Source organism: Anas platyrhynchos, chromosome 2 (genome assembly GCF_047663525.1).
Source record: "Anas platyrhynchos isolate ZD024472 breed Pekin duck chromosome 2, IASCAAS_PekinDuck_T2T, whole genome shotgun sequence".
NCBI classification, from domain to species: domain Eukaryota; kingdom Metazoa; phylum Chordata; class Aves; order Anseriformes; family Anatidae; genus Anas; species Anas platyrhynchos.
The window spans coordinates 135,519,691-135,539,567 of NC_092588.1; the positions used below are offsets into that span (position 1 = coordinate 135,519,691).

General features: G+C 38.5%; 1 protein-coding gene and 1 long non-coding RNA gene across 8 annotated transcripts in view; both read right to left on the reverse strand.

The window, feature by feature from the left end:
- AKAP9 (A-kinase anchoring protein 9) overlaps positions 1 to 19,877 on the reverse strand; it is a 109,933-nt gene that overhangs the window by 79,623 nt on the left and 10,433 nt on the right. For all 7 annotated transcript variants that reach the window (XM_072033643.1, XM_072033642.1, XM_072033640.1 and 4 more), the window contains exon 2: positions 6,801 to 7,055. In XM_072033643.1, coding sequence (XP_071889744.1) covers positions 6,801 to 7,055 — 255 coding nt within the window. The remainder of the gene's footprint in view (positions 1 to 6,800; positions 7,056 to 19,877) is intronic.
- On the reverse strand, positions 14,618 to 19,114 carry LOC119715835 (uncharacterized). Its single transcript, XR_005263280.2, has 2 exons — positions 15,104 to 19,114; positions 14,618 to 14,953 (listed from the first exon to the last, which is right to left on the reverse strand). It is a non-coding gene; the product is annotated as an uncharacterized lncRNA (long non-coding RNA).

Consider the following 19,877-nt stretch of genomic DNA (forward strand, 5'->3'; position numbering starts at 1 on the left):
ATTTTCTTGTTTCTATATACTGTTTGTTAAGCATTGTTCAAAAGATATGTTCTTTGGTACTAGCTGTCCAACATTATCACAGGACTCAGAAAAGAACTCAAATACTAAATTGGTCACAAGAAAGACAAGTGATTATGTTCCTTTGAAAAACTTTCATGGATGATAATAAAAGTTTTTTTTGTTTGCTTGTTTGTTTGTTTTAAAAAAAGGGTTTCCAGTACTAACATACTCCAATTGCAATGGATGAGTACTAAAGGGAGAGAACCAAGACTATCCATGGAACAAAATTCTACCTAAATTATTGACTTTTTAAAATAACCTCAGTGTAAACTGTTATACAAACATAACTACAAAATTCTAGATTAATTTTCAAACATGGATTAATTAGTGGGCAGAAGAGAAAACAAGTTTATTTTAGCTTTGTCAATTTACAAGAAAATTATAATTAACAGGAAAGTAGCAATCAAAATTTTACTGCATTTTCTGATTTATAGGCTTCTGGCAGTCTATAATAATGTAGCTTCCAGTTTTTATAGAGTAGGATAAATTTATAAGGGCATTATTAAGTAAATAAGGCCTTAGTCATGTGGGAAAAAAAGCAAAAACTTTCATATGAAGACAAAATTTTGCCAGTGGAACTATTATTTCATCTATCCTTTGTTCTCACTATGTAATGTTGCTGTTACATACATAAGTATGTGGCTGAGCTAACAGTTTCCAGTAGTGATAACTGAGGATCCAGCTTGACTTCTATTGCTCTCACAAAACTAATCCAAGCTCAACTGTATACTTTAACTTTTGAATTAACGCTACATAGTCTAACATTTTTTTCCTCAAATGAGAATGTATATTGACATTCAGCTATTGCTACAAAGAATGCAGTGTTAAATATGACTACCCTCTTCCTTACAGAATCGTGGAATGGTTTGTGTTGGAAGGGACCTTAAACCCCATGCAGTTCCAACCCCCCTGCCATGGGCAGGGACACCTCCCACCAGACCAGGTTGCCCAAAGCACCATCCATCCTCCCAGGGATGGAGCTCCCACAGCTTCTCTGGACAACCTGTGCCAATGCCAGGTTTACCCCCCCCCCCCAGTAAAGAATTTCTTTCAAATATCTAATCTTGATCTCCCCTCTTTTACTTTAAAGCCCCTTGTCCTATCACTCACTCCAACAGCTCCATGTCCTTCTTGTGCTGGGGCCCCAGAGCTGAACACAGTGCTCCAGGTGGGGTATCACAAGAGCAGAGAAGAGGGGTAGAATCACCTCTCTCAACCTGCTGGCCATGCTTCTTTAAATCCAACTTTTTTAGATCCTGTATTTGTGCTTGGGATTGCCCTGTCCCAGGTGCAGGACCTTGTACTTGGATGCCTTGTTCTAAGATTTCAAAGCACTGAAACAAGAACATGAATAATTCCTAAGTACTTAAATAGCTTTGAGTTATTTAAGTATTAATTTGAAACAGTTCTGTTTCATTTATTTCTGTCTCAGAAGACCATCTCCGTAATCAAAAAGGCTACATTCAGAGTTGCTCAACAATTAAGACCATCTTTTTCAGCATTTTTTTGCATATTCTTTACTCAATGCTAAAATATTTTGGTGTTCCCAAATTCTTATTCCTCTCAGTTTACTCTGAGGGCTGTGCCAGGCTTCCTATTTCTCACCTAGTTGGTCTGACTAAGGTACAGAGTGTATAAAGCAATTTTCTCTCTCCACTTCCTTCCTTTCCACCAATAATTCCAGAGAACTTAATAAATTCTCTCTCAGAAACAATACATGAACCTGCTTATATCCCATCAGAACCACCAGGCACTGAGAGCTGTGGATAAATAAACTCATAAAACTCTAAACATTTACAGAGACATTGTTTTAAAAGCAGTTTTTCGTTATACTTCCAAATATGGAAAAACATTAATAAAAATCCCTTCATACTGAAAATGACAGATGTTGAAAACCATGCTCTGAGTATCACGAGGTCAAGAATGACATAAATCAACTTGCATGCAAGCTGCAGTCTATCTCTCATATCACCTTTCCATGGGTCATTAGAGATACACAAATGATTGTGACTTGGCTAAGACTGAATAACAGGACCATGACTAGAAAGAGAGGCAAAAAAAAATGTAAGCTGAAAAAGTCAATCAAACCCTCTCTTTAGGTCATCCTAAAGAGATGGACTCTTAATATTTGTAGAAAATTCTCAATACGAAATGCTATTCTTATATACTGCCTAGTCATGCCTTTCTTTGTTTCTATTCCTAAAAACACTGAATTTAAACAAATGTATTCCCTGGCCATTAATGCCCCAAACCAACCAACTATGATCAGATTTAAATAGAATACATCTTAATGTATATAAAGCACTGCCAAAACTGAGCATGACCTGCAGTGAGGTACCCCACCTCTCAGCGCCTCAATTTCCTGTATCAGAAATCACCACCAACCTAGAGGTAACCTCAGCATTTAAGGAGGTTTCTTCTCTTTGGTAATGTAGAACTGAGCTTTATAAATTTTCAAACTAAAAAACAAAATACTCTTTATATCCGCAAAGACTGTTCTTCAATATGGGTAATTTCAGTGTTGGTAAACTGAATTATCTATCATTATTTACAGACAGTTTGTTGTATGCACCAAAAAAAAACAAAAAAAAAAAGGTAAGACCCTGGCAGTCCTTGATCTTTGTCATAACTATACACTGCTGAGAATCTAGTATTTCCTCTCATGGTGCACACTTTAACATCGAACAGGTTATTTTAAAACATTAGTTTAGCATATGGATCTTCATTTTCCATCTTCAAATTGTTTTCATTAGCTGAACTGTCCTTTTTTTTATTTTTTATACTACATTTTCTTTCATTTTCTTTATTCCTTCTCCCCTCTCCCTCCTTGCAGCCCTCCATCTTATTGTACATCCCAGAATACCTCTTCCCCAGTCAAAGCTTTTGGTTGATTTTTGCTTTCACACTTCTAACATGGGAGTGCCTTAACTACCTTCAGCAGCTACACCTGTTCCTATTGAGGTGCTCTCTGTTTCTCCATACTGCTTATGTTTCCTTATTACTGCCACTTTTCATCCTTACTTCTCCTCCAGAATCCCAAACAGTGTCTCCTTACTCTGTACTTCTGTTCCTTGCCCATCAAAGCTGAGCGACTAACTAACAATCGGAGTAAGTTAAGGAAATGAAACAATGAGCCTGGAGCTCTAGCCTTTATCATCTACTTGAATAAACAGTTAAGCTATTCTAGAACTACTACCCAACAGATTTGTCCTATGAAAAACAAAAGATGAGTTACTAATCCAAGTGTAATCAATTAGCAGGTATTCTTCATCACAGAACTTTGAACTTTTCTTTTTTAAGAAGCTTTGTTTAATAGCTTTTACTACTCAAGTGACTCAAGGACAATTTTACTGTGCCACAGGTTAATTTCTTTTGCTCTGCTGGCACTGGTACATTCTTGCAAATCCTTCAGATCTGCTACATCATTTAAATAAATTGATCTCATTAATTATTCACTCTGGAACTGGCTTTTCTTTTTTTTTTTTTCCATTTTAATTGCAAAATTAAGTAATCCTAAAAGCAAGAGTTTCACTGGTCCAATTTATTTCCTGAGTTGTCTCTTTATTTCCTACTTAACTTTATTTCTATATAGAAAAGAACACTGTAGATCTCAAGACCAAAAGACTCCTGCAACAGAATAATGACAAAAAAAAATAAAGCCAACTAGAAAGTAAACATTGAAAAATTTAACATGCAGCAAGTTCAGACCCAGAGACTTAAGCAAGAAGTACCAATTGGGATTTCTCCAACAAATCTTGTAAATAAAATATTCCTCAGACATAGGATGGAAAACATTACATAAATTACAGGTAATTTAAGACAGGTGGTAAAATTGAATGGACAAGAAGGATACAACAAAAAGTGTTTTTCTCCTGAGTTCTTTAATTAGTTCCTGTAGTTTGAGGGATTGCAGGCAGATAGAGGAATTGACACTTAAGTGAGAGGAAAAAAATGGAAAAAACTCATTTGAGGGAAAGGGATGACTGCAAAAAATAACTTCTATTCTCTAAACAGACTTTTGCCCTCTCTGAAAAGGAGTCATCTAACTTTGGATAAAGAATGAGCTCCAATAGGAGTAGCTCTATCTCACTTTCCGTTATTGATAACGAGTAAGAGAACTCCTGGTGATTTGTATTCGGGCATGCTAATTCCACTGGGGACTAAAAATTCATAGGAGAAAAGTTGCAGGAAAATAAGCTTCTTCCCATATAACTATCAGAGCAGAATCCAGCCAAAACTTTTAGACAGAGAAGTGTGGTCAGATGTTCAGTCTATTTCGTGGCACAAAAAGAACCATTCCAAATATGAATTCTAGTAAAAGGTGAAGTAAGTAAATTGAATTGAAATTTACCTAGAAAGTAATCCTGCATAATGCCTCCAGTAATCTTGCCTTACTCTCCTGACACAGCAGCCTATAAAGATTTAACATTGGGTGAAAAAGCAAACAGCTCAAAGAAGCTGTCTTTAATTCACTGCAGGGATTAGCCTGAAACTGCCTGTTACATTGGCTGCCATGTCAACTAAGCGAGCTCTAATCCAATTACTGTAATACAAGCTCACTGTTCAAAGCATTGCACTTATAAGACTAAAAACAGTAAATTATCAGATTCACTAAGACTACTTCAGATTTTTTCCTGTTCTATTAATACTGCACAGATAGAGACTTTAGCAATTATCTTTCAATTCCAAAATAACAATTACTTATTTAAATGAATAAGCAGGCCATAAACAACACGTAGCAAATAAAAATGTTCTCCCAGTTGGGTGCAACTTGTTTTACTGGAAGTGAATACTGCTTCTGGAATCAGTATGTCATGAGCAATTCAGCAGAGACAAGTTACAAGTGAATAGCAATCACCATGCTTATTCTTTTAAAGCTACATTTATAAAACAAACCAAACCAAGCATCTTCATATTTAGCTATTTTAACATAATAGAAGTTGATTTGGGCTTTTTTCATTCAAGCCAAAATAAGCCAGACGTCAGAAAAATAATGCCCAATCTTAAGAACGTGTCTGTGTGCGTGTAATCTTTTGCAACTCCAGCACAATTTCTTCAAATGTAAAACCGTAACCACCTCGTACTGTTAATATTCAGAAGCCAACACAGGTTACTAGGAGCAACCTGATCTAATTAGACCTGCTTTGAGCATAGGATTGGACTATATGACCATGTAGGTCCCTTTGAGCCTGAACTATTCTATGATTTTGTACTTTACCCCATTTCTCCAGCTGCAATAGAAATATGCATGATGACTGAGGGTGTGTATGCATGTTCCCAGACACTACTGGTAATCATGAGGTACTTCAAAGTATATTTAGTTAAGAAGTTTTCTTCAGACAGTTCTCGTATGTACATAGACTATACTACTGGCAAAACAACTGTTGAATCATTTCCCTCTGCCCTCATAGTCCTCTCTCCTCAGCTGTAGATAAGTCGCTGCATTTCATTTCTTCCATCCTCAATAAATACATACACCTTTCTCTTTTTCTTAAAAGACAAAGAAGTCTCACCTTTACCAATGCAAACAGTCATTCTGGTAATAAGTGCTCTTTTGAAGTTTTATTATCTCCTCACGGAAAAGCCATGAATTGAACAGTTTCACTGAATTACTACAGATAGTTCTGAAGCCCTGACATGAACTTTCTAAGAATGAAAGCCTACATTTCAAACGGCAGATATCTATGAAGTTCAATATATCTACTGTACTGCAGGCTTAAAATCATAAAATAAATTCATCAATTACTTCACAAGTGTTTTATTCACACATGCAGTTTAGCTCCCTTCCCCATGATAACCTTTTCTTTTCCTTTTCATTTTTTTAATTGATGATCGTAAGAAATTTTTTTAAAGTGTCTATTACTCGCTGGCTACTGGAAAGGAGATAATGGAGCCAAAATAGTTACAAATGGTCCAACCTAGCACAGGGTTGATGAATCAAAATGCAGAGCTATCATCTGTATTGCCTATCTCAGGAAAGAGTGCATTCACATGTAGAGAACTGGGGATCTGAGATGATTTCAAAGCGACACTCACATCCTTTTAAAGTCACTGCTTTCAAGAGTGCAATAACCTATTTTGTAAATAGCATCTCTTGGCCCTAGATACATATTGGGAACAATATATTATGTTATGTGAATTCATGTCCCCTCAGAGCTGACCCGGGCTGTCAGTGTGTATCACACAGGGCATCTTACTACCTTCCCAGAGCACGTACTTTCAACCACTAGCAAGCAGGATTATATTTCATCAAGCAGTAAAAGTAGAGTATCTGTTTATTAGTCTCTTAAGCCATCCAGCTCTAAGTAGTGTTTTCTGAATTCATTTGTCCTCCTCATTAACCAGAAAGCCTCAAATTGCATTATGAATACAAGAAAGATGCTTAGCTTTGCATTTTGCTGTAGCCATGGCTGCAGTGATCAAAAATCCACAGCAATTTGAAAACTTCTAATAAAACAAAATCCATAAAATGAAGCTATAACATAAAACAATTTTTGCCCATTTAGGGAGTACAGCAGTATCAACTAACTTTCTGTAATCTACGGGACATTGAGTACCACACAAAACATGATGACAGCAGGCAATTAGAAAACACCTTCTCTGGATGTTAAGGACAGAAAGCAGAGGCAAGGAAATAATACCTACAGCCTCATATACCTCCTTTATTTATATTCTCAAATTTAATAGATTATTTTAAGCCCAAATTTTAATTTACAGTTTGCAACCTGAGACAAACTTACCTCAGTGGTGTATGTCTGGCTGTGTGTGATAATTTCTCCACTATGCAAAGTCCTCATAACAGCAAACTCAGCAGTTGCAGCTGCTCCCCTTCGGCTGCTGCATGTGGATGTTTCATCACCTCGAGATCGATCAATATCAATCCCATCTTGTATCGATTCTTCATCTTTGATACTTGCTGTTTTCCTTTTCTTTTTCTGCTTCTTTGATGCATTCTGACCGTCAGTTTGTGCTTTCCGCTGCCTAAATTGGGCAAGCTGTACAGAAGACAAAATCTTGTTAAAGGTGAAAGTTTTCCACTTTATTACGAATGATATCCCCTATAAAGGCTTACCAGCTGCTTTAAAGCTTCAAAGTAATCACTACCAAAATGTTTGAAGTTAATGCTGCATATCTCAAGCCACATTCAGATTATTTTTTGTTCACATTGTTTTATTTCTTTGAAGTCTTTTCTATTTTTTTGAAGCAATCTATCTATTACTCTATTCCTTTTAGGATTCATATCAGCCAGTTACTGTTTCACAGACAGAAACCTAGAAATCAAAACATCCAAAGGTAAAGGTACCAATGTGATGAAATTACTATAATAATTATAGCAGCAAATATCTCAAAATTTATAGAAATTACTTCTGACTTTTTGACCAGAAACAGATAAAAGCAAACCTTTCTTCCACCAGGTATCAAATATTTTTTTATTTTTTTTAATTTTATGTTAGAACTTAAAAAGCACCTCAAAGTACTGAAAACATCACAAAGAAATAGCTGAATACATAATAAGGGAACAGTCTGAAAACAGACAGCGAGCAAATTACAAGATACACTACCTTGTAGCAAAACATGCTGATGAACAAAAAGTCACAGGTGAGCCAGACACACAGTTGAAAAACCAATTAGTATATAAGCTATTCAAATACTGTAAGACACTGCCTTTTGAAGAGCTTATTTCTTTTAATCACTTCATAGTGGTTTACACAAGAAAATCCATTTAAAATATTTTTTTTTCTTAAGAAGAAGAGAGTTTCTGTTCAAATAAGAAAAACGAGCATGGCAGATTTTTACCGATTAAAATTCAAAATTAAGTAGATACAAACCAATAAAATCTGATAACAGACATGAATATTTTACAATAAAAAGTCCAACAATTATTTAGTGCTAGAGTATGTTTTGTAAATTTGTCTCCATAGTACATGCAGAGCATACAAAGAAAGGCCTTAAAGCTTTAACTACTTTTTACATCAACTAATATCCAACTACAAAGTATTTTTGACAAATCTGCTGTAATTTAAAGAAGAAGCTATAGCAAAGAGGTTTGCTCATAATATTCACCACTCGAGACAGCCAGGTGTCCATTCAACCTCTTCAGCACCTCTCGGATCAAGCCGGACACGAGGAGCGCCTTCCCCAGACACCGCTCTGCTACCGTGCCGGCTTGCACTGCTCTGGAGCTCCCACCTGGCCTCAGGAGAGCTGGGAGGCCATAATCGAAATAAACGGGTCGCTTGCAGATCAGGTCTGACTTCTGGCTAGTTTATGCTTTTACTTGCTTACTCCGTGGGTTTCTTCAGCCTCCTCTCCAGCCTTAGGACAACTGACAGCTTGGCATATGGCTCCTGCTCTGTTTACAGAGTACCTGAAGATTTGCTGAGCCAAATATGCTCACCTACGTATTTAATACTTACTTCCTCTCTAATTAGTTCGACTTCATGAGTTGTTTTTTTTTTTTTCCTATTTTTAACATCCATACCTTTCATTATTCCACAGAAACCTATTAAAGTTTAGAAACTTCACAAATTCTCCTAGTCTCCTCTTGACTTCAAAGTTTAAGAAAAAAATATGCATAGATCTAGCTTCACAGAAATAGGACTTGTGAATGTTACAGATCTACCTCCTTACAACATTACTATGTTCTCTTAAAGACTAAATTTATCTCAAAAAAGGTTTCAATTTGTAACCCCTGACAAGGTTGCCAAAATACCACACAGAAATGAAACAGAATCTGAATTTAATCTGATCAATTGCTTTTATTTATTTATAAATAAACAATAAAAGACACATTGTGCCACTAGTCAAGAACTCTCTTTCTCAACTTGATTAACTTTCCACCACAGAAGGTTTCAAGTTGCCTTTTCTAAAGCAGCCTTACAGTCTTTATTTGTCCACAAAATTGGATGTGTATCTCAAGGACAATTGAATTACTCCACATCTCCCCTCACTTACTTTGAATATCTCAGCTGAAGCACCTCGGTTGCACCATTACTTTAGCTTTTAAATGCTGATGTCCTCCAACTGGCAGAAAAGCAGAGGAGAATCAATGGCTGCTAGGAACTAAACGCTCTTGGTGAAGAAGGGCACTAACCTGCAGAGTGGTGGGGATTACTTGTGTAAACCATGCCAATTATAATAACTGAATAAATAAATAATGCTGTTCTTTCAATTATAGCAGTAAAATCTTCAGCATATGCTTACCCCTGGCAATTGTGCCAGAAGTCTACATTGGTGGGATGTGCTGGACTATGATTCATGTTGAATATGGTCTGACTGAACTGCTTTGAGTGGAGAAACGCATGTTAAAATACAATTTGTCTCAAACAGTTTGCAAAATGTAATGTCTCCTTAAACATTATATGTATATACATATAAAACATCTGAACAAAAGCAGCAACGTACGATCACTTCCGATATATCAGCACAAGAAAATACTGAATAAAATTTATGAAATTGAAAATGTGGCTATTTTTGTTTTATAAATGTAACTTTTTAGATAGAAGTCTTTAAAACAGAAACACATCAAGCCCCATTTACAACTGGTTGCTGCCTTAAGATTGTTTGTGACTCCTTAACGTCCTCATACCATGCACCAGATCCAGATCACCTCATTTACAGATCTACTGCAGTTAACAAGAACTGAAATTGCACATTGCCTCTGAAGAAGGCTGCTATGAAGAAAGGTAAATAATATTTGCTGAACTTATTCTTTAAAAAACAACTTAAAATTGCGAAGTTTGTAAGTTTATAGATAGCACACCCTGTACATGTATTGTTATATCATTATACCTTGTGTACCTACAGAGAGCCATTACTGCTTTGAATTGTAATTTACCAACATCAAACACTTGTCTCAAATTCAGTGCTGCAAACACACCTTTAACGGAAGGAGCAGGGTCTGTTCACCTGTCACAAGTCTTAAGGACAGAATCTCTATTTATTTATTTTTAAAGAACTTATTTATAAAGAAGCATAGAAGGATGAGCTATCAACTTACAGACTGGAAACAAAAAAGCACCTCAAAAAAGCTGCTACAGGCAAGTAATTTTTCTTTTTTCCTTTTTACACTGTACAGTAGAAACATAAGTAGAGAGCTATATCATGGCCTTGCATACCTACTATCATTTTGAAAGATGTTCCAGATACCGCTTTAACTTCAGCTGCATGTGATAAACTCACAGAAGGGGACTTGCCCTTAGTCAGAAGTTCTCAGTCTGGTATCCAGAGAAATGTATCACGTTGGACTACAACTCCTTTGGATCACTCAGTTGGTGTAAGAAGACAAGAACTTCTGAACCTTGTTGTCTACAGCTCAGAGTCATGGTTAATGGCTCAAAGTCAAATTGGCAACCAGGCACAAGTGGAGTTTCCCAGGGTTCAATACTTGGTCTTATGTTGGCCATTATCTTTATAGCTAATCTGGATGATGAAATTGAATGCACCTTAAACAAGCCCATGGATGACATCAAACTGGAGGAAAGACAGATACCCCAGAAGGAAGTGCCACCAAACAAAGAGACCTCAACAGGATGAAAGACAAAGCCAACAAGAACTGTAAGGAGGTTTAAGAAAGATAAATATCAAGTCCTGCACCTGGGATGTAATTATGGCAATAAGAGGCTGGGAACTGGCACGTAGCCTGGCACGTAGCTCTCCTGAAGACAACCTGGGAGTCCTGGTGGAGAGCAAGTTAAACATAAGCCACCAAAACACCCTTGCAGCAACGCAGAGAAACCGCTTTGAAATGGCTACTGCCAATAGCAAATGATGAAGACAAGAACAGAACTGTTTGTACACTAATTTCAGGACTAAAATTGCTGTGTGGCCCCACAAAATCCTATTTCGTAAAACAGGATTTCATAGCAATAATACCATCTCTTATTATAGAATATGATCTCACGATATAAAGGAAAAATGCCAAGTGAAACCAACAAACAACTCCTAGATGTGATGTTTTGATGTAAACGTTGCACTTAACAGCAGAGTGCGTATCTTAAACCTTCCATCTAGCAGCCTGAAATTCTCCAGGAGAGCAGCATCTGCAAATAAGCGTGCGGAGGGTAGGCAACACCAAAACAGCATTCTTTGGCAGGTGTTGCCTGGGACTTGCCAAAAGAAAAGAGACACAAATTTGACTGAGAAAGCGGTATTTATTCTGTGTATGGGGTGAATGCTGAAAAGTCTGCTCTGCACTGTATCTGAAGGTATAACATGCGTTTCATCAAGTTGTGTCATACAAATGATAACCACTGTATGTCCCAGAATCAAGACGACGCTCACTGCGAGTGCAAGATGATAGCCAGGCACATTGTGAGACCCACTGGAGATCATAAATGGACCTTTGGTTGAAAGGCTCTGGCATTTCCAATCGTGATGCTCTGAATCCTCATCACCAAATGCTGACTGATAAAACTTCACAGAATTACAGAATCACAGAATTTCTAGGTTGGAAGAGACCTCAAGATCATCGAGTCCAACCTCTGACCTAACGCTAACAGTCCCCACTAAACCATATAAACCCTAAGCTCTACATCTAAACGTCTTTTAAAGACTTCCAGGGATGGTGACTCCACCACCTCCCTGGGCAGCCCGTTCCAATGCCTCACAACCCTTTCAGTAAAGAAGCTCTTCCTAACATCTAACCTAAAACTCCCCTGGCGCAACTTAAGCCCATTCCCCCATGTCCTCTCACCAGGCACGTGGGAGAACAGGCCAACCCCCACCTCACTACAGCCTCCTTTAAGGTATCTGTAGAGAGCAATAAGGTCGCCCCTGAGCCTCTTCTCCAGGCTGAACAAGCCCAGCTCCTTCAGCCACTCCTCGTAGGACTTGTTCTCCAGGCCCCTCACCAGCTTCGTCGCCCTTCTCTGGACAAGACTTCTGAATGATTACTGAGAAAGTGAAGTGAAAATATTTGGAATATGACTGACTGCTATCTGTTTAATCTTAAAATGTGAAGAAATAATGTAAGGTTCATCTGCCCTCATAATAGGTCACAACTTCCCTTCACCACAGGTAAGCAATTAGTGCTACAAAGGCAATGACACAGAAAGGTCAAAAAGCAGAGAGCTGGGTTGGGATTATGAAGCACAGATAAATCCCATAAAGTCTTGACTTAGGTGTCTTGCAAGCCAAGGACAAACCAGAAAGTCCAATCTGAATTCGAATTTTAGGTATCACTCGGAAGCTGGAGATCTGCTCTGGTTCAAGTCTCAAGTTATCTACTCCACCTTCCCCTGGATAAATAAATAAATGCCTACTGTCATCTCCCATCCGCGAGAGAGCTCTCTTGCCTGTGAGCTGACTTTACTATTCCAATATACAGTAAAATTTTTATGTTTATGGCAGCAGATGAGAGGCCCTAAAAAGGGATAAAAAAGTCTGGGAGAGAGCAACAATGAGATGTAGGCAGTAGGGCCTTGCCTAGGCTGTTTAAAACGCATTGCCTATTAAGCCACCAAATCTTTAAAGGCATGACAGTTTGCCCCTAAAGAGGTGTCAAACGGGATAACTGGTAACTGCATCAGAGAAGAAAGTGGCACTTTGTCATTTTTGGTCATGTTTGCAACAGATCCAAGCACTGAAGGTTGCATTGCAAAAGCACTCACTCGTGAAGGATAGGCAAATTTACAGTGCTGCCTACAGCCTTCAGGTTCCTGATGCCTATACTAAGGAAAGAATGACCGGGAGTGAGATGAATGGAAAATAATCAAATACAGAGGATGAATAGACTTCTTTCTAGTGGTTGATTTAAAGTCACCCAAGAAATCTTTGATTTATTCTATTCCTCTAATCAACTAGCAAGAGAGTATCATAACTCTTTTGAATTCCTGAGATAAAAACCTACAGAAAGAAGATAACTAAGCAAGCAACTTAAAATTATATAAAACATTTATGTCATATAGCTGGAATTCCGATAATTGTACTGTTTAGTATGGAATTAATGCTCTTTGTACGTTCCAAACTGGTAATCTTCTGAGGCAAATGAAGCTTTAGTTTAGTTGTTCCTTTCAACAGATGCTGAATTTACTAAATGGGAAAAGTTAGCCTGAATGAAGAAGAAAATAATCACCCAGGAATGAGGTATTTCCATTCATTTCCATTTGTATGCTGCATTCACAGTCAGATTTACCCAACTAACAAGTGCAAGACCTTAAAGTGTCTTCTTAGAGACTTAAGTGGTTCATGAGCATTAGAGGATGCCAGTAAGACTCTGAAAACTTACAAAAAAAAGTGTTACAGTCTGTACCTAAATATAATCCTGAGTCTTTCAGCTTCAGAGACAGCTGTTTGTTTGCAGTACCCTGCACAAAGCCAGCAGGACCACCACAACTTACAGTTATAGCCCAAGTACCACGGAGGACAACTCACAATAGTGAGAGGAACAGCAGGTAGAGAATTCTCTCCATCTTTTTAGCAGTCTGTATTGAGTCAGACAGTACTGTTGCCGGTGCTAATAATCAAGGGCACTGAACTCAAATGAACCCCTCCAGATGGCTCCATGAGCTGGAAAGCCTCCGAATTAGTGTGGTTCTGATCTGGTCTGGTCTCCTCTGTCCCAAGAATCTAAATAGGAACAGACCGAGGAGCAGCTAAGTTAATTACTGCTGGGTTATTTTCTGGGTAAGCGATGAAAGTTAAGTGCATGAAAATGCTCTCAAGGCAGGTTACCATGACAGAGACCCACGTACGCCAAGCACATTTCAGTGCTGGATTGCTATGGGAAAAGTCCAATTAAAAGAAATTAAGCGCTAACAGATTGCCCACGTGGCCTCTTTACTAACCCACTACTACATACACGTTGGTTTTTATATTGCTCCCATCAGCTTTTTATTGTTCTTGTGCTGAGTGCTATATGACTGCCTTGCCTTAAAACAGAGGCAAGGGGTCCTGTACTTCCCCAGAGCGAAGAGGAAAGAAGATTGGGCCAAGCTATCACTGACAAAATGAGAGGGCAATAGAAAGCTTGTTTCATGCTGCTCTAAAATGCACAGATCGTGTGTGCAAGAGGCCTGAAACACACAGGACGTCTCTGCTGCATCCAGGCCCTGGGAGCTGAGATAAAGCAGAGCCCCTCTCACCCCAGAGAGGGAGATGAGCAGTCGGGTGCTCTCTCAAAAGGCACTCTGTGTCTGTCCTATGCTTCTGACCAGTTCCAAAGGGTCAGTAATAATGGGCAGGGAAAGGGAACCACAGAGGAGGTTAGCAACACACTCCTTTTGTCCCACAAGGCTGATGCATAACACCAGCTTTAATAAAACACTGGATTCTGGAGCTTTCTTCAGCCAAGCTGAAATAACAGTGGCATAGGGACAAACTCACTCCTCAAAGTCCTACAACCTTTGAAATAATGTCTGGAGGGGAGGTGGGGAAAGAGAAGGAATTATCACATTGTTAACACACACAGAAAATCTTTCTGCCCTCAGCAAGGAAAAATTTTCCATCTCTCTCCTCCCTTAAGACTTTTTAAAAATTATCCAGCTTGCCCAAGCCAAAAAATCCCAGGTCAGAGCTAAAATCTGGTAAAACAAAATTTTAACAAAGGAGACACAAATATTTCAGTTACATTTTATTCTTACAAAAGAACAAGAAAAAAGCTTTTATTGCTCACTTTGTTACACTGCTTGTCTCCAACATGAGTCATATAATTTTCTCACGAACTTTTTGAAGACAAACTTGAAAACTTCACTGTCTTGCCATACCGTGCCTTCAGCATGCATTCACACCTCATGGCAGTGTTTTGAAAATCTGGACCCATCAGAGAGGATTGGATACCAACCCTTGAAAATGAATTTTAAAACGAAGATTTGGATACTCTAAAAGCATGAGTTGCTTTCCGCAGAGCTACTCCACTGTTCTTTGGACTGTATGAAGTTGGTATCTCACAGCCCTGTGGAAACAAAACCATCAATATAAGTTCTGAGGCCCTAACCAACCTTAGGTGTTATCACAGTCTTCAGACAAGTCACAGAACCTAGTCACTGGCTGTACCATTGCAAAGATTTTTTACGTGTCACCACGTTTATGACCACACACAAACCTAGTGTGCTTCAGCAGTGTAATAAGTAGGATGTGCTAGCTGCTAGCAAGCCAAAGCCCGACTGCCCCAGCTCCCCGGGGCGTGCTGGTATCTGCATACGGCTCCAGGTAACTTCAGCTGCGGCAGCCATTCGAGGACAGCACAGGGCCCTAAATGAGATGTAAATCTAGATGAGGGTCAATTAGCTAAAACAGTTGCTGCTTTAAAAGCGTACGTGACAACCTCCTGAACAGAAGGCAAATGAGAAAGTCTATGTGCTACAAAACTACTAAAATTATGCACTCAAATGAGAAAGTCTACGTGATACAAAAGTATTAAAATTATGTGCTAGCTTCCAATTTTATGACTGTTTTTTGTTTTCTTTTCTACTGTGTTTGATTCAACAAAATTACAGTGTTAGGCTTTATGCTTACTGCGGTTAATTTCTATAAGGCCAGTGCAATCAACTGAATGATAACCAGGATTAATTCAACTCGCTCTCAACTACAGAGCAGTACTTTGTGTTCACAATAAATTATTTAATCAGGGTGTACAAGTGAATACCATATGGCACAGGAAAGGGAAATAAAGAACAAAGCAATGGACATTCACAGGTAAGTTTCAACTGCGCTTCCAAAGAGAACTGGTGTTACTGCGCAGTAGCAACAGAACAAACAAATACAGGCATCAAATAATTAATTCATTCAGAACTTGAATTTTTGGAAAGCAGCACAGTCAGACATCAGCATGTTGCCTCTAACACTAAAAAAATAATTATCAACAATCTGAGCACTGCTTATGTAGTTACTTCTTAAAACAACTGGTTTAGCACCTGTTCGTTAACAAGCATACACTTACATCAGCTATTTAACTATATATAGTTAAATCAGCTGCTGGAGACTCATTTGATTAATCCCTTAGAATTCCTTCAGGATAACAATTTATTTTCAGAAAACAATTGCTATGCTCTAACAGGTTAGGCATTTACGCCTGTTCATTCAGGTCAAGAGAAAAGTCTCGCAGAATAGGAATAGTACAAAAAGTATCCAGGACAACCACGTTACTAAATACTACATGCTCATAGTATCTTTTTGGCTAGTAGTAGCCAAAAACTTACAAAATCTCTGCCTTTCTCTGTAATTTTCTTCGCATGCTGCCCTTCCACAAAAATAGGCTTAGGAAAACATTCTTAGACCGCTACGCAGTAAAAAACTGAGTCTACTGCCTGTGCCCTAAGTAAGGCTAAACAGAAATCTACGTTTCTGTGACAACAGATGGAAAGAGGTGTTTCCTCCAGGTAAAAGGAATGTACCACAAAGAATGTACCATTTCAAAAAGTACCACTGAAACATTAATTTCTAACTTAGTGGAAGAACATCCATCATTAACAGCAAGAGAAAGGCTTGATAGTGGCCAACCTGATGATTTTTTCCAGGAGCAACTTTAAAAAGTTACTAATATGACAAAATAACACTGTTGACTTAAAGAAACTACTTGAAAGTAAACATTCAAATTATGCAAAAGCTGAACACAGAAGCCCTTTATATTATTAACAAAATATTTAAATGGTTGGTTCCAAAATCCCATGCTATAAGCTTAGGGATTAAAATAAAAGAAATATAGACAGTAGTTAACATACGATATTTACATAATGCAATTTAAAAAGAACTGTACAAATGTTTTCTCAAATTCAGAAACATACAAAAAAATCACAATCTATGGCCATCTGTGCTTGCCAGTTAGAAGCCAGCTATAAAAATACAGAAGTATGTGAAAGCGACAGTTGCCAGTATCACCACACAGTGCTTGTCCATCAAATCACTGGCAACCGCAAGTTATATTTGTGACACAGACACAGCTTACTAATTGTCTAATGCATTTAAGAATTAAGGCTGACATTTTACATTTTTGTAAAGATTGGTCTTCTAATACTATAAAAACAGCAGACCTAAAGCTTCATAAAGTAGTGATTCTCATGTTTCTATGTATAGGATCCTAAATACGAACTACTTACATGAGATTTGACTTCAGACCAGTACTGTGAAATGCATGAAGTATGCGGTATGCTTAGCAGTAACAAACATGCTTAGAAAGACTGAGCGCGGTGTTGGCAAGAGTCAGAACTTCTTTGGATTTGAACAGTAACACAGGCAGAGTCGCAGGTGTGTACTAATAGAAGACAAATTTCCTCAAATTATTTTTTTTAAGAATAACAAAATGATTGACTCTACTCTATAGACAAAAGGCACCTATAATGCTAGCAATAAGCATCCTATAAAAGACTGTAAGAGAAAGAAAAATGACAAGCATTGATTTACCAAGCATTAGACACACAAGTTCCTCTAGATAAAGGGGAGATAAATGTGGCCAGCTGCATTACTCCCTGAGCGCTGCCCATTTTGCACACAGAATACGGACAGATTCAGCCGGAAACAATTGTTGGAAAACCAAGCTAAATCAATACCACCTCTGCATCCACAGGAACTTCAGGCTGGTAGTTCTTTACATTAGAATACTTGACTTAGTAACTTTGTTTTAATCTCATTCTTAATGTAATAGATTAAATATTTTAAAAGAAATCAGTGCATATACTACTCGATCACCTTTATTTCCTAAGGGATGATATTACTCTAAGCACTACAAGTCCTTATTTTAGGAAGCATTACCCTATTATAACCGGCCAGTTTACTTAAATGTGTCACACCACCGAGATTTAAACAAACTCTCTCTTGCCAGATGTGGAAACCAGATGAGCTACAATCCTGAGCAATCCTTTCCAACTGTGAAGCTGCCTCTGCTGTGAGCAGGGTTAGACCAGACTACCTCCAGAGGTCTCATCCAACCCCAAATATTCTATCATTCCACAAATCCAAGGCAGGTCAATGAATGTATTTTAATGTTGATTTATTCTTAACACTGAATACAATTATTACTTCAGAAAGTTAAGAAGAATCTAACTGTAAGCTATACAAAATTGCACAAGTGATAGTCATTAAATGTGTTGGTGTTTGTTAAAAGAAAATAATAAAATAACATCACTACAAAAGAAGAACTCAGTGTAGATGTGGAAGCAGGGTGCTGGTGGAAATCTTTTCACAAAGGACTCGACCTTTGGCCAGCAAACATACAGAGCCTCTCGGTATGAGGGAATCACGCTAGCCTACTGGCAAACTCATTGCCAGCACAGAATATGGGCAGCCTGTCTTTGCAGATATAGCACATACCATAGTATTCTGCATTTCTAGCTCGTTTCTGGAAAACGGTAACATCTTCTCTCCCTTCCCTGACTTCAAATCATATCACACAACATCACATTTGTTTTAAATTCACGGAAAATCCCCTAGACTACTGTTACATCCTAGTATCGATGTAGAAACTTGAAATTCCTCCTTCTTCCCCCTGGGAAAGCATGCGGGCTTTCCTCTACCATCTTCCATCCTGCTCCACTATCACGTCAGCCCACTTCCTCACACTGTCCAGGTCTCTCTGAAAACACGCCCTGTGCTTCAGTTCATTAACTGCTCTGGGTAATTTGGCAGCATTCCCAAACTTGCTGAAGACACACTGCTTCCTGTTCTCCAGTTATTAATGAGAACATCAGTCAGGACTGGCCTCAGTTTCAGCGGGTGAGGAACACTACTGGCCACCAGCTGGACCTCATCTTAGCCCTCTGAGCACAGCAGCCCTGACAATTTTCTACCCACCTTGCAGTCCACCTACTCAAGTCATCTATCAACAGGTTGGTTACAAAAAGCTTGTAAAAGATTGTATCAGATGCTTTCCTAATGTCAAAATAAACAACATTCACTGTTCCCTCCCTGTCCACTTAGCCACTGCAGAACTCCTTGCTGAGAATCAGTGTTCACTATAAGGACAATTAATTTGCCCTTGATAAACTCCCATCACTTTCTTGTCCTTCATGTGCCTGAACATGGCTCACAGGGGGATCTGCACCATAATCATCCCAAAGACCACAGCTAGTCTGATCCCTACAGCTCCCCACATCCTTCTTTTGCCCTTCTTGAAGTTGGGTTTGATTTCCTCCCCTCCCCCCCCCTCCCCCCCCTTTTTCTCCTGCTTATTTTGATTCTCCTAATCACCACGACCTTTCAAAGATGGCAGGGAATAACTTTGTAATGATAGCAGATAGCTTCTGTCAGTATGCTTGTATACTCAATCCCATAATTTTTTGTAGATCAGATTTGCTTAAGCTAGCAAACCTAGCTCGACCTTCTGTACCACACATAATGCTTCACCTCCTCCAGTTCTGCCGTTAGACTCAGGAAGCCAGAAAGCCCAAGGACAGTCCTCATCATTAGAGATGAACAAGACCTTGAATATTACTTACACATCCCTTTGTAACCAGATTTGTTAAGATTATTTTGAATTCTAAGCTTTTCACACCGTGCCATCCACTTCAGGTTAGTGCTGTATACACAGAGCCCTGCATTCTTTCCACAGCTAATAATGAAGACAGAGTGACGCGGCCCCCTGACAGATTCTGCTTGAAAGACCATCCACTTTGAGATAAAGCCATTAAAACAAAAATAATCCTAAAAGCAATTTTTATTTAGTTGTAACCACCAAACGATGACTTTATCCACATCAAGTCTTTAGTTTGTTTATAAGATCAGATCAGTGTCAAAAAGTCTTAACACCCCATTGACTCTCAGCAAGGAGTTCTGTCTGAATCAGCCCCAGAGAAGCACTCTCCTATCAACAATTGCACAGATCCCCAAGGACGTCAATATTGGATTTGGACTGAATACCAATTCATTTACACCAGCCTGTTTCC